This window comes from Colletotrichum abscissum (assembly GCF_030869225.1).
Source record: "Colletotrichum abscissum strain IMI 504890 chromosome Unknown Scaffold_71.1, whole genome shotgun sequence".
NCBI classification, from domain to species: domain Eukaryota; kingdom Fungi; phylum Ascomycota; class Sordariomycetes; order Glomerellales; family Glomerellaceae; genus Colletotrichum; species Colletotrichum abscissum.
Genome location: NW_026850516.1, coordinates 48,148 through 61,581, shown reverse-complemented (window position 1 = coordinate 61,581; position 13,434 = coordinate 48,148). Strand labels below are relative to the sequence as shown.

At 54.1% G+C, this 13,434-nt stretch overlaps 5 protein-coding genes across 5 annotated transcripts; 3 read left to right on the top strand and 2 right to left on the bottom strand.

The window, feature by feature from the left end:
- Positions 1-279: 279 nt before the first annotated feature.
- CABS01_15653 (nucleotide sugar dehydrogenase) lies at positions 280-1,641 on the bottom strand (the record flags this gene model as incomplete). The annotated part of the gene is made up of 1 exon (XM_060548987.1): positions 280-1,641. One exon carries the CDS (start codon positions 1,639-1,641, stop codon positions 280-282), a length of 1,362 nt encoding a protein of 453 aa, XP_060391070.1.
- Positions 1,642-2,279: 638 nt separating this feature from the next.
- CABS01_15652 (uncharacterized protein) lies at positions 2,280-2,624 on the top strand (the record flags this gene model as incomplete). Its single annotated transcript, XM_060548986.1, has 1 exon — positions 2,280-2,624. The coding sequence occupies one exon, from the start codon at positions 2,280-2,282 to the stop codon at positions 2,622-2,624; it is 345 nt and encodes a 114-aa protein (XP_060391069.1).
- A 2-nt stretch (positions 2,625-2,626) lies between these two features.
- On the bottom strand, positions 2,627-2,776 carry CABS01_15651 (uncharacterized protein; the record flags this gene model as incomplete). The annotated part of the gene is made up of 1 exon (XM_060548985.1): positions 2,627-2,776. One exon carries the CDS (start codon positions 2,774-2,776, stop codon positions 2,627-2,629), a length of 150 nt encoding a protein of 49 aa, XP_060391068.1.
- Positions 2,777-3,699: 923 nt separating this feature from the next.
- On the top strand, positions 3,700-4,092 carry CABS01_15650 (uncharacterized protein; the record flags this gene model as incomplete). The annotated part of the gene is made up of 1 exon (XM_060548984.1): positions 3,700-4,092. One exon carries the CDS (start codon positions 3,700-3,702, stop codon positions 4,090-4,092), a length of 393 nt encoding a protein of 130 aa, XP_060391067.1.
- Positions 4,093-6,767: 2,675 nt separating this feature from the next.
- Positions 6,768-8,499, top strand: CABS01_15649 (polysaccharide deacetylase; the record flags this gene model as incomplete). Its single annotated transcript, XM_060548983.1, has 5 exons — positions 6,768-6,976; positions 7,038-7,102; positions 7,158-8,097; positions 8,160-8,327; positions 8,439-8,499. The coding sequence occupies 5 exons, from the start codon at positions 6,768-6,770 to the stop codon at positions 8,497-8,499; spliced, it is 1,443 nt and encodes a 480-aa protein (XP_060391066.1).
- Between the last annotated feature and the right edge of the window lie 4,935 nt (positions 8,500-13,434).

Sequence of the window (13,434 nt, the reverse complement as noted above, 5' to 3'; positions counted from 1 at the left end):
TGAAAAGGAAACGAAGACAAAGCACAAGGAAACCCGAGGTATTACATCCGTCCTGCATATCATCTGCGCGTTTCAAACTGCCGTTTGCTCCAATGTACACCAACCGCAAACAACAGTGTCGCTACATGTATGCGCCAGAAAAGCCCAAGTGAGTAACGAAAATTCCACTGATTGGAGGAAAAAGCAAAAATCGTGAGAAGCATGAGGGATGTGGGAGAGTGATGACTGAAGAATGCGCCACCGTCAGCCCAAGACAGCCGCAAACCTTGGCCGAAAGTCTTAGTTGCACCACATCTCAACACGAGTCTTGTCGAGCTGGTCCAGGACGTCAAAGTCAAGTCCTGTTTGTCGGAAAGCGACAATGATCATGTCGAAACGCTGCTCCAGCGACCGCGCGTTCCAGTCCTCGACGTCCAGGCGCGCGATTTGCGGTACAGCCTCCTGCTTGACGAGAGGATCGGCCCAGCAAACATCGACCTTTTCCGTCAGCACGAGGCTTTTTGCGAGTTCGAGACCGGGAGAGTTGGCCAGGTGCGACTGGCCCTTCTTGAAGCCCATACCCACGACAAGGACGCTAGGTCTCAGCTTCTCGGCGCACAGTGTGTCAACCGCGCGCTGAGCGATAGCCATGGGGCGAGCTCGCATCTTCTCCGTTGCGTGTTGCAGGAGAGGAAACTGACTGTTCGAGAGAAGGTAATACGGGTTGACCGGAATGCAGTGACCACCAACGCCGAGGCTGGGCATAAACGGCATATATCCAAAGGGCTTGGTCGCCGCGGCACCGGATACCTCGTATGGGTCAACGCCGTGGCCCAAACAAGCATCGGCCATCTCGTTTGCGAACGCGATACACATCATACGCTGGCAATTCTCGTACAACTTGGTCATCTCTGCGACCTCGGGCCGAGACACAGGGACGACATTGTCAAACACCTGCGAGTACAAGCGAACAATGGCATTGAGCGAGCCTGGAACCACATCATCCAAGCCGGAAACGATTTTGGGAATAGCGAATGCAGGCGGCTCAACTCGGCCAGGGTCGACTCGTTCGGGTGACATGCCGGCAAAGAGGTGACGCTCCTTCGCCAGAGGCCCGAGCAGCTCTCTCGTCATACCGACTGCGACGGACGATTCGACGACAACCACCGAACCGGGGCGAGCGTATGTGGCGACGTTCTTGAGAGCAGATTTCAGAAAGGAAGCGTCAATGGTCTGGTCTGGGCGCAACAGTGTCGGAACCGAGATGAGAAAGTGCGTGGCAGCTGCCATATCGCTAGGCTTGCAAGTGAACTTGGCCTTGCTGTCTGGGCCAAATTCCTCGCCAAGACTCTGGACACGCGCCTCAGAGACATCAAAACCGAGAACGTTGAACTTGCGAGCAAAGTTGCCCACAAGGTGTTCTCCAACGTATCCGACACCGATGACGGCCACCAGAGGTTCCGCCTCTAGGTCAATGGAGCTTGCAACCGTGGCAAGCTCCTCATCCGATTCGCACTCCTCCGTGGGAGGTGTGATGGGGTAGTAGCCATCATGAGGGAAGTCCCATACTTGAGGCTTCGTCTCCGGGGAGTCGAAAGGATATCCGTTGTGGCAAGTCGGAGAACGCTCCGGGGTGTCGGGAGTGAGCATCTGGGTATCCATTGCGATGGAACGAGGGTGTAAACGAACGATAAGGGCTCTTACAAAACGAGTGGCGGGGTAGGCCTGTGAAGATGAAGGAGAATATCTTTTCTGATATCTGCCTTTGGGAAAAAGTCAACTACACTGCCAAGTGTCTGTAGCTCTTGAAAAGGGCGTAAGAGTGGAAGAGAGGGGCGCACGGAATGGAAGGAAGAAAGCCCTTGTCAGAGGAAAGGAAGCGGGAGTTAAAAAGACTTGCCAACTGAGGCACTGACATGATGGTCAGGCACAAGGAGGAAGGAAGAAGAGGAGACAGCCCACTCATGTTGACCCTGCCCCTGGCGTCAGCTTTCTCGAGGTTGCCCAGACCAGACCGTTGCGGCCGCCGTCCTCCATGGCAGCACCAGAGCAAAGCAATGATTGAGACATGGCATCGAACTGGGTGTTGCCGGGCCTAATCGGGATCCACGTCTGGTTTGCAGCATACGGCATAAACGCCATGGTAGTGGTGAGGCTCCCTCAAGCCAGCCCGGCGGCACGCGGCTGGAGAACAGCGACGGGGCCGTGGACAGATCAAAGTCGAAAAGCAGAACGACATGTTAGTTTCAGGTCGAGGCTAGCTCCCGAGCAGGCCAGAACTTGGGGTCAAACAGGCGACCATGAGCAATAGTTTGTCCAAAAGCAGTCCATGGCAAAGCGGCCTGAAGGTGGCTGAAGGTTCCACCCCCTCAGAGCGCAACCGCAACCACAACCACAGGCGCGCTTCGGCAAGACGACGCTGCACGGAGAAGATTACAATAGCGCAATATGGCATCAGCACAACGACAATGGCAGAATACTGCTCAGGCCGGGTGTGTCCAGACTCTCGTTACTCATCAGCAAGATCATCCAGCGTGGAATCGCCAAGCTGGCAAGCCCGGATGCATGAGGCAGGCAAAGACACTCATCTCCCCTGTCTGCCCATGGCACTTTCACGGCTCGCCGAGGTGTACTCCGACGCTTGATGTCATGCAGAACGCCCCCCCGTCAACAGTTGCTGAGGGCCAATTTTTTGTGAGGAGGTTGCTGCGGCCTGCTCGGCTGGCCTGGGAGTAAGTATGCTTTCTTGGAACTTGGACGCGGAATTTGACCATGACAATCTTTGTTGCATGATCATATTCGAGGTTCGTAAGCGGTGGTCCAGGGTACTGCTGGATCGAGATGAATCGAAAAGGGCCGGAGGTTACGCTGGGGTCACCTTCGCATCTCACGGCCGAAGGGGGTGCTTGCTTGGCCACCGGCCTTGGGCGCGTCGATCACGCATGGCTGGATTCTTTTCACGGAAGAGATTCCTCAACCTCTCTTTTCCGGCAGTGTCCCAAAAAAAAGGCCTGGAGGTCATCTTCGACAGAAACCTTGCGAGAATATCGACAGGGGGTCTCCAAGACGAGAAGAAGGGTGTATGGGCAAGCTGGAAAAGAGCCAGGATGAGGCTTGCTTGCAGAGTACGGACTGAAGGCGGCGTACAGAAAGCTCCTTCGGTCTCCGTATTCCGTATGCACATTTCGAGGTCGACAGAAGCCACTGTCTTGGCAGCTTGATATCGAGTCGAGAGTCGATTGAGACGACGTTATGTGTCGAAGCACAACAATAGACAAGTAAGTGTACGGTTGTGGAGGAGATGATTGGTGTGAGGAACGAGACAAGGAACGTTCGGTCAGCTCCCCATGGATATGCATACGCATATGCATATGCATATGGGAGATGCATATGCAAGTGTCATGCAATATGCATTACGGCAGCATGATGGCGAGGGATCCGCCCCCGCCAATGCTTTATTGCATCTCGGGAAAATGCTGGGTGGTATTGCATGAGTGCGAAGTCCACAAGGGGCGGGGTGTCTCTCATCCCCGCTCGACTTTCTTCTTTCTTCATCTTCTCCGTTACTGCATCGCCATCTTATCATTTCCACACGCCCCCTCCATCATCACCACATCACCCACCCACCCTCCTCCATCCCCCCCGTCCGCTCCTCCTTCGTGAGCTACGTACTCCGTAGTACGTAGTAGGCTCCCAGCTTTGTGGGGCACGAGCCCTTCAATGGCTTACCGGTCCGTCCTCCACGATTCCATCCCATCAACCGCCCCGTTCGACACCGATCCAAGCTTCCAAGCCACAAACGGCCCCTTGCACTGGGCGGCATACACGTGGTGGAGAAACCCGCCAACGGACAACTGTTTCCCTCAGAGACGCCTCTTTTTGTGCTGTCCGCTCTCTCTGACCCTCGTTCAGGAAGAGAAGAAGAAAACATCAACGCCAAGAACCTCCCTTCATCTCGTCATTCTCGGCTCGGGACCGGCGCGGCGCCTTGGGGGGATGCGCTTGTGTAGCACATGTGGCGGACCTACCAGCTGGATTTCATTTTCGGGACCTCTCAAGCCACAGCGGACTTCTGTCAGCCAGCAAACAAGCGGCCTCTGGTATTCCTACTGAACGATGCTATTTGCGGTCCCGCCGCCTGGGGCCAACATATGGCTCGAGCCGACGGGTTGTAGCATGATGCTTTATTCAAACAAGCAAAACCTCTGTCCGAAACGGGGCGCTGAGAAGTTTTGATCGACAGCCAAGTCGCACACCGTCGACCGGGACGGCATCATCAAGCATTCGGCTCGTTTCATACCACGAGGGCAGCTCTTCTCGAAAGGGAGCCAAAAGCGGGAATCTGCCTCTGCACTCCTATGTGGCCGTTGACGACGGCTTCGACTGTAATGCCGTCTCCTCACCACGATCTCGCAACACTTGCCGACCTGTCTCCCGATCACCAGAAGCCCACTGCAGCGTCCACGGACGAAGGTGCACCGCCACTGCGCGCTTCTCATACTAGTTCTCTGTGGTTCAAAAGACTTTTTCAATGTTCTGACCATGGGACTTGCCATCGTGCTCGGTGGGTGCCCTCAACACTAGCATGATTGGTGGGACTTTGTGGCCTCTTCTCAAGCTGACGAACCAGAAGATGGGATGGCAAAATGCGTCTGCGCTGGTGCCATCTGCACTGCAAATGCAAGATGCAATACAATTATAGAAATACAGAGGCACCCCCAACGGATCGGGGATGGATATTGGAGCCGCAGCTCACAGCCCTGCCAGGTCGGCGCCAAGTTCTGCCAACAATGCAAAGAAGACGAGGTGCATCTCAATCTTTGTGTGAGGTTAGGGATGTCATTGGCCCCAGCCATGATCGCACCGCTTCAGTCTGGTGACTTGTACGTCCTTAGGCTTTCGGTTATACGAGGAGGTCTAATCGATGAGGCTGCCGTCTTTACTCAATCTTTCGCACCTTACGACCTTGTCCGACCTGATGACATCAAGAACCCAACAAGCGTAGGCTGACCAATACTCACGGGGACGAGAAACTCTCAACGTAGTTTCTGCCTGATTACTGAAAGAGTTGGTTTGCGGAGAGGAGGATGCTGACGGCACTAAAAGATTGGAGCAAAGCGACATTTTTTTGTTTACCGCCAAGAACCAAAAGTTCTGTGCCCGTTTGTTGGAGTCTAAGAGGCAGGAAATGCCGACCAGAACCTCGCTGACGAGGACGCGGCAACAAGCGTAGTAGTGTGTCGCCGGGTATCGGCGACTGCACCTCTCGGGTTCATTACCAAAACCTCGGAGACAGCCAAGGACCGGCGCGTCCGTAGGAGGACAAGCCTGACCAGCCTGGGGAAACACAAGCCCGTCCATTCGGGTTGTCTGCTGAAAGATTCCGATCTTCGCACCAGCTTTTCGGGGTCGACATACGACGGTGAAGAGAAGCAGATGAAAGACAACGTATCCTTGTTCTCAACTTGGTCTTCGAAGTCATGCGGCGAGACCATTCTCGCGGTCAAGTTTCATTTCGAACATCGATGCCGCAGGACACGGAACCTGGACGAGCGAATTTCTTTGAGAAGAGACAAAGACGGGTGTCTAGGTACTTCACCATGATGACTCCCCGCCTCTCATCTCGTTATGCGCATCTTTACACAGAGCAAAGTTTTCCTCGGATAATCCAATGTGGATAACTGACAGGGGGAATACACCCATATCCAGGGATTCTGGACTGTTCGGGGGCATCTCGTCGTCCACGGGCAGCCCCCCGGTTACATCCCAGCCCTGGTCTTTGATCTTCCTCTAGGTATGCCCCTGTTACTTTCACAAAGCACATCATCAATCTATCATCAGGGCACCTGCAGTGGATCTTCGGTCTGTCTGGCTGGAGGTTGGCATGCTGGCCTGAATGGATACGTTATTGCCCAGCTTCTGCAGCTCCAAGTCTGCAAGGGCCCAATAAGTCTGGTCTCACTCAGCCCATTTCATACTCAATTGGGAGAAAAATTTTCCTTTTCACCGTTAGCCTGCCAACGCACACCTTGTCTACCATTCACCGTCCGGCTGTTGGACGGCTGGCCTCGTACACGAGCAATATCTGCCGATCCCAGCCTTTAGTCGGGCACAACGGGGCCGTGATCGGGTGAAAGCTCATATGGGTTCATCTCTTCGACCCCGCGAGCTTCCCGTACGGCGCACCTAACCCGGCTCTCACGGCTCCGCAACTCGTATGCCACCTGTCGACAGCCTATGCGTCAATGTCTGGCATGTAGTCATGCTGGGGTCGCGTACGAATAGTTGGGTCCGAAGCCATGGATTCAGCCATCCAGAGGATCGTAGGACGCAATGTCATGCTGAATATTGGAGTCTTAGCCCACGATCTGACGAAGCGCCGCCTCGTATCGAGAGGGTTGAAGGTGCCAGCCTACCTTTGGCAAGTGCCGTTTCTCCCGTCTGACTCCATCCATCTTTGACCTGAGGAATGCCATTATATGCGCTTGGCCAGCGCCATTGATCCAGCTGCCAAGTCACACGCTCTCAGCCAGCCTACTCTTGCCCTCTCTGTCAATACAACCCGAAGGACTGGACTCAACACGGCGTCCTTGGCAGGTCTGTAGGAGCAATATCCATCTTCGTAGTGTAAAGCCGAAGACCAGTCATTATCGTTGAGGAATCTCTCGTAAATACCGCCCTTCGCCTTCTTTGAATCATTCCGGAACCTATTCTCCATCTTGCCCGCAGCGTCGATCGGTCGGAATCATACCCTCTTTGCCTTGCAGACTGCCTCACATTCTCTAGCTATGCATGCGCTTCTGCCTATTCTCCTTTCAGGGGCGGCCATGGCCGCCACTATAAACGCTCCCCTGAGAAAGCGCGCCGAGTGCGGGCCCGGAATCGGGTCCTGTGATCCGGGCCAGTGTTGCTCAGAAGCCGGCTGGTGTGGAACGACGGCAGATTATTGCGGCGGCTCGCAATGCCAACTTGATTACAGCGACTCTTGCGATACCTTGTAAGTTCACGTCGGTCGAAGTTTCCACTGTGCCGCACAGTTGCTAACCAAGCCTCGAAAGCTTCCCGCCACCTGGTGCTAGCACAGAGAGTATCGCGCGGCCCCTCGTGGGCTCCGTGCCTTATGGTGTGTTCATCTGCCTATGCATCGTGGGACGGACCTAACTTGCATATCCGTCTAGGCTCAATCATCACCACTTGCGCCAACCCAGGAACCTTGGCATTGACCTATGATGATGGCCCTTACATCTACACCTCCAACCTGCTCGACATCCTGGAGGCCCAGAACATCACCGCCACCTTCTTTGTCGCCGGCAACAACATTGGCAAGAACCGGATGGACAACCCCGATACGCCTTGGCCGGCCGTAATGCGAAGAATGTACGCCGCCGGCCACCATATTGCAAGCCATACATGGACCCACCGCAACCTGAACGAGGTCAATAGCACCATCCAGAGAACTGAGATCATCTACAACGAAATGGCATTCCGAAACCTATTCGGCTGGATTCCCACTTACATACGCCCGCCATTCCTTGAATGTGACGCCGGGTCAGGATGTCAGAACCTGCTCAAGACGCTCGGCTACCACATCATCAACGTTAATATCGACACCAAGGACTACATGTATGATTCGCCTGAAGAGATCCAGACCGCCAAGGACCGCTTCTCCAATGGTGTCTCAACAAATGCGGCAGCAAACAAGTACATCGAGCTGTCCCATGATGTGCACTATCAGACCGTGGTCAACTTGACCCAGTTCATGATTGATACTGCCAAGGCGCGTGGTTATCGCCTTGTGACCGTAGGAGAGTGTCTCAATGACCCCAGAGAAAACTGGTACCGGTCAGCGGGTGGCGCCATTAGCTCCGGCGTCGCAGTCGGCACGACGAGGACGACGACAACAACCTCGGTGCCCACTTCCGCGGTCTCGACGCCTGTATCATCGCTGCAGACCAGAGCTACGTCTAGCACAACATCAACCAGCGTCGCAACTCGCACATCGTCGTCAAGCGTCCCTGCTTCGACCAACGTATCACCGGACCAGACCTGTGGTGGTACCACGGGTTACACGTGCCTCAACTCAGCGTTTGGCAACTGCTGCTCCTACTATGGATTCTGGTAAGCCTCTGGACGCCTTTGACGCCATGAATGATACGGCTGACATGCTCCCCTTAACACAGCGGCTCAAGCCTTACATACTGCGGAACAGGCTGCCAATCAGGCTTTGGATCTTGCTCCCCCCAGTCATCGGCTGTGGCCGAATCTTCCAATGGTCTCTGCGGAAGCCAATGGAATGCCACTTGCAAGAACTACGGCACGAAAACTTGCTGTTCTCAGTATGGTTACTGGTATGCTTTTTTACACTTTCTCTCTTCCTCCCTGTTGACCCTGGCCTTCGGGCCTGGTCCATCCGCAACAATTAGTCGCAATAATTCGGCATGCTGATGAGAATATTACAGTGGCAACTCTGCGACGCACTGCGGAACAGGCTGCCAGTCGCTTTTCGGAACATGCAATTGATCGGGCTGTGTTGTTTAGTGCAGCATATATTGCCAGCCTGCATCTAAGCTTGAGGCTGGTCACCATACTCGCACAGCATGGTCGATCCTCGGGGACCTCCCCCTCCAGCCCGGGGGAGTCCCCGTACAGATCATTTTTCTGCAATATATCGCGCAGAAGATGACAACGAACATGAGGGGCAAACTTTGCAAACCTTGATTCACATATTATAGTTTTTTTCGGTCGGTCGGGCTATGGAACCGGTAGAAACGACCGTCGCGCAGTCTATCGAGAGACGCCAAGGCTGTCGGCGCGGACGCACTGCTACCTGGCTACCAGCTACCACCTACCTTTACGATCTCTACGGCCGAGAAGCTGGGATACAGCTGGGGAGGGATTTGAATCATTTGCATTGCAGCAGAAGCGTTGGAATACAGTTAGAACGCATTGGCATGTGGACGCAGAGAGGGCTTGGAACATTTGGAGGAGGCAAATAGTTTTAATGATAACACCTAATCGAGCAGGCGAGAGGGCATGTCTCGACCTACATCGTGCGTTTGCGACATCTCAACGGCCAGTGTCGTGCTTGTTTTTTGCAATTTGAATTGTTTCTCCGGACAATGCATGTCTTGGAGCGCGATTACAACGGTTTTCTTTGTGTTCACCTTCCATATACGAGGAGCCTCCGAACGACACACCATTCCATATGTAACATCGAAGAAACGCACGCAATTATCGTGGTCAAGTCAGCTGAAACTATCAGACATTGCGACACTTTACTTGGACACCTGGCAGCAAGAAACGGGGAAACATGTCCCGAATACCGGAGAAAACACCTTTCGCCAAAGCAACTCCAAAAATTGTTTGCTGCACTACGACGTATGACGAGCTTGGCCGAGCCCTCGGGCGATGGGTTCGGGAATACCATGTGGTGGGACCGGCTCTTCAAGGGTAATGTAAACTAGAGAGCTGAAGCGAGAACCTGATTAGATGTCAGTTAGTTCCACTACCCCCTTAGCTCACCCGCGCGGCACCTGTCTCCGAGCTGCCAAGGGGAGCAATAACTACCAAGACTTTACCCGAGCTTACGTGGGGAGAAGAGATGAAGGCGAAAAAGATGCAGGTAAGCAAATAACTTGAACTTTACCTGTTCTAGGTGCCATTGAGCTTAGCACACTTGTTGACGATGTGATTGCTTGAATGGGACAGGAAGAGACTTGGTGCGGAGCGTGGATTGCGAGGGGAGGGAAGACAGTGTCAGCCTACGGCTTGATTATTTACCCGTCCATCAGAAATATGTTGAATCGAAGCAGTTTGAGCGCATCGACCTACTTGATGGCTGACGAGTGTGTCTTTCAGCCCCCACTAGCCACACTGACAGAGCACGTAGTGAGGCCTAATCATTACTTCAGAGTATGCTTCATCGCCCAGCCTGACGGATCGACAAGTCTAAGCGAGTCCTTCATCTCAGCTCCGCTATATTTCACTGCTTTTGGTGTTCGAGTCGCCTAGAAAACAGCCTGATCTGCGTGAATCTGTCATTCGATGTTTGAATGAAGTGATTATAGGATGAAGATGCGTGGCCGGAGTCAAACCGGCCTCGAATTTGATGGAGGCGACGAGGAGGGGTGGTCGGGGGCGAAAGACTACGTGGAGGAGAGGGGGAAGACGGTACCGTAGCATTTCGTGGGGGAAATCGATAGTGCCATGCTGCAGCGTGTGTTCACCCAGTGATATCCAAGGTCGGGCAGTACTGAGGCAAACTTTTGATTGCATTCGTAGAAAAGCCAAGGAGAAGGGGGATGGCCGCCAGGTCCCGTATGGGTGATGTATGGGTGCATACACGAAAGCCATGTGTGCCATTTGTGTTGCCCCGTGTCGTTGTAAGGGCTTGGGTTAGTTATGGTGTGAGGATCAGGTCTATCCTTTGCAATGTCATTCGTGCCCCCATTGACCACCGCCCTGGTTGATGTGTCTAGTGTGTGTCTGTGTGTGCTTGTGTTAAGCCTGTTCTCTTCGTCCTGCCCTGCCGGCCTCTAGCGCTGTTTCTCACCTTATTTTACCTCAGAAACAACTTACCAACTTCCCCATATTTCTCCCGTACATTTCTCCCCTGGTCAGATTTTAGCAATTTCACCCTAGTTCCCCGAGGTGCCAAGAGCGCGTAACCTTGGAAAACAAGGAAGAGGCTACTGCAGGTCCTGGGATCCCGCGTTTCTAGCGCCGCGCTCAACTCTCACCGGGGGGCTTAAGTGGGGCCGCTTCCGCCGCTGATGGACCCACTCAAACCTTCCGGGCACCGACCACGCAATATCGAGGTAAACGGATATATGCATAATGGAATATTCTATCCGCCGGTAATTACTCCGGTTAATGGAGGGGGCGTGTGCATCTTTCCCCGTTCCCGTCCCCTGCGTTCCATTTCCACCTCGGTCAACCTCACCCTCTCACAACCTTCACGAAAGACGACGACAACCACACACATTCACACCCACCCCTCCCGCCTCCCCGTCTCCCTTCACAATAGGTCCCTCCCCTCACCCACCACCTGAATAGAATTCCGCATTGTAACGACATGCAAGCCGCTTCCGCATCGCTAGGCGCCCCGCTTTCCATCTCCCACACTCTCACGATCCGCCTCAACCCCATCCGTCCAGTCATATTGGGGAGGGGGCTGATGGATCATGGATGAGCTGGGGCTGGGAATCACGTACCGGCCATTCGCAACCTCAACCACGGACTATAGGCGCACCCGTACGATGGTGTGATGTTGCATCAACGCCACGCTTTCTTCTTGTGCCGCTGGCTCGCCGCCAGATTTGCCATACTGCCTGGCCACCACTACACGCACACGCACGTACGCACGCACCACGCAAATCCCATGAGGTTTTTGGTGTCTCTTTTCGTACCGTCAAACCTATGCCCAGCCGGCTGGCAGCAGACTTCTCGAAAGCGAGTGTCCTGATTCTATTACCCAGGGTCTCTAACAAAACAAAGAAGCAAGCGTTTCTCAGCTGCTCATTCCCAAAACAGATACGAAGATGGACAGAAAGGGACAGGAACGAAAAGAAGGGTCCTCTTGGCCGTGTTTGACCCTCGTCTGCTTCGAACTCAATCCTGATTTTTTTTCTTCTCTTCTCTAAGCTGGGCCGGTTGTGCCCGTGCGACTCTCAGACAAACCGTTAATGACCCAGATATTGCAGATGGCAGGCAGGCTTGGGGGTTGAGCCAAGGTTGTCGAGCTGAGTCAAACATCAGCCATTCGTCCCGTCTTTCCAGTCATCCGAAGTTCCTGACAGACGTAGGGAACCACAGGCGCAGCATTGGCTCGATCCTACACACATTAGGCTGCTTTGCTCCTCTGCGTCCAGTGGGTGCATGCCCAGTTCGTCCACTAGGAGTTGTCGGCCAGCGTCCGCGTATGGAGGAAATGAGACTTTAGCTCACACGCTCACGCAAACTCACGATTGTGTGCCTGACTGAACGCGGTAGCCCTGTTCGGCGTCCTTCACTTGGTGCCCAGAATTCAAGCTTACTTGTGTGTGGAGGCATCCATATGCAAGGACAGGCACTGTACAACTTTCCTGCCCACTCGTGCAGCCCGCGAATCCATAAACACGGGCTTGGCACGCCGGGGTTGATCTGACTTGATTCGATTTACAGCTCACTGCTGCAGCAGCCAGCAACCATGAGATGTTGTTGACCCAGCTTTCTCGCCTCTTCAAATCCTTTCTTACAGGTCGTCTCTGCAAAGGGAAAGAGTGCGATAGGTAGAAGGATGTCGTCTGAATGGAGACGATGCTGGCCCTTCCCAGGGAGCCGAGCAAAGTCCAGCCCAACCCAGCCAGCGTTCTGCATCTGCGGCTCTTCTCTCATGCTCTCCTCCCCCTCCTTTCGCCTCTCCGTGCTAGTGGTTACTCAGAAGCGAAGATCAGCCGCGAACAGTACCGGAAGAGATTCATTCGCCCTGAGCCCGAGCTCAAAATATCTCTCGTAGCTGCACGTTGCAACTCGCACTCTTAAGCAGCGGTGTCCTGAAGTTGAAACTGACGTGTATATTGGACAGGGGTCAGCGGAGCATCACCGCGCTAAGTTGAGGACCGACCACCACCATCGACCATCAACCCCGGTCAACGTCGCCGTTGCCCATGTCTTGCTTAACGAGCGGCTCCCGCCTTGGGGTGTAGCACTGACCATGCGTCTTTCGCTGCGCGCTGCGCCATCTCTTGAGCGGCTCTCTCTCTTTTGGTGTGTGCTTGCGGGCTGTATTTCTTTTTGTTCCGAAGGTGGATGTTACTGATTTCTGCCATTTCCACGCCATGCCACATGTTGTCGTTGAACGCCACAGCTTTCTTCGCCTCGGACGAAGCCGATGCCCTTTTGGGTGTTGGGATTCTCTGCTTGGGGTGAATTGGTACACACAACACATCGACCGATGCATATCGCTGGTCTTCTTCTTTGCATCCCAATCCGTACTCTGTCGATCATGGCGTTCTCGGGTTCAGGCGTACCTGCTGAACAGCAAGAGATTAGCGGCAGCACCAGCAATACACAGTCACAGAAGAGCTGGCAAAGCCCTATGTCAAGTGGCCGGCGTCAACTCGGGGGCGTGTAAACGACCGTCGACTAGGCATACCGCTGTCTGTTCGTCCACGGTCCGTTGACCTGCAGCCGCCGACGTGTGCTGCTGAACCTTTTTCAAGAACATGGGCCTGGTTGTCTCATCTCCACCACCAACCACACACACGTTTGGCAGCAACGGGACTGGCTTGTTCCCCTTGCTGCCTTGCCTCCCCTTGCAACATTTTTCTTCGTGATGACACCAGATGGCGTTTGATGTACTCCCGTGGCCGGTCGGGTGGGAAATCTTCGAATCTGGTCCGAGTACAGTGTTCTTTTGCTTGCTCAGCTGACGCTAGAAGTCATGTTGCTGTCGCCATGCCAGATGTGTGTATG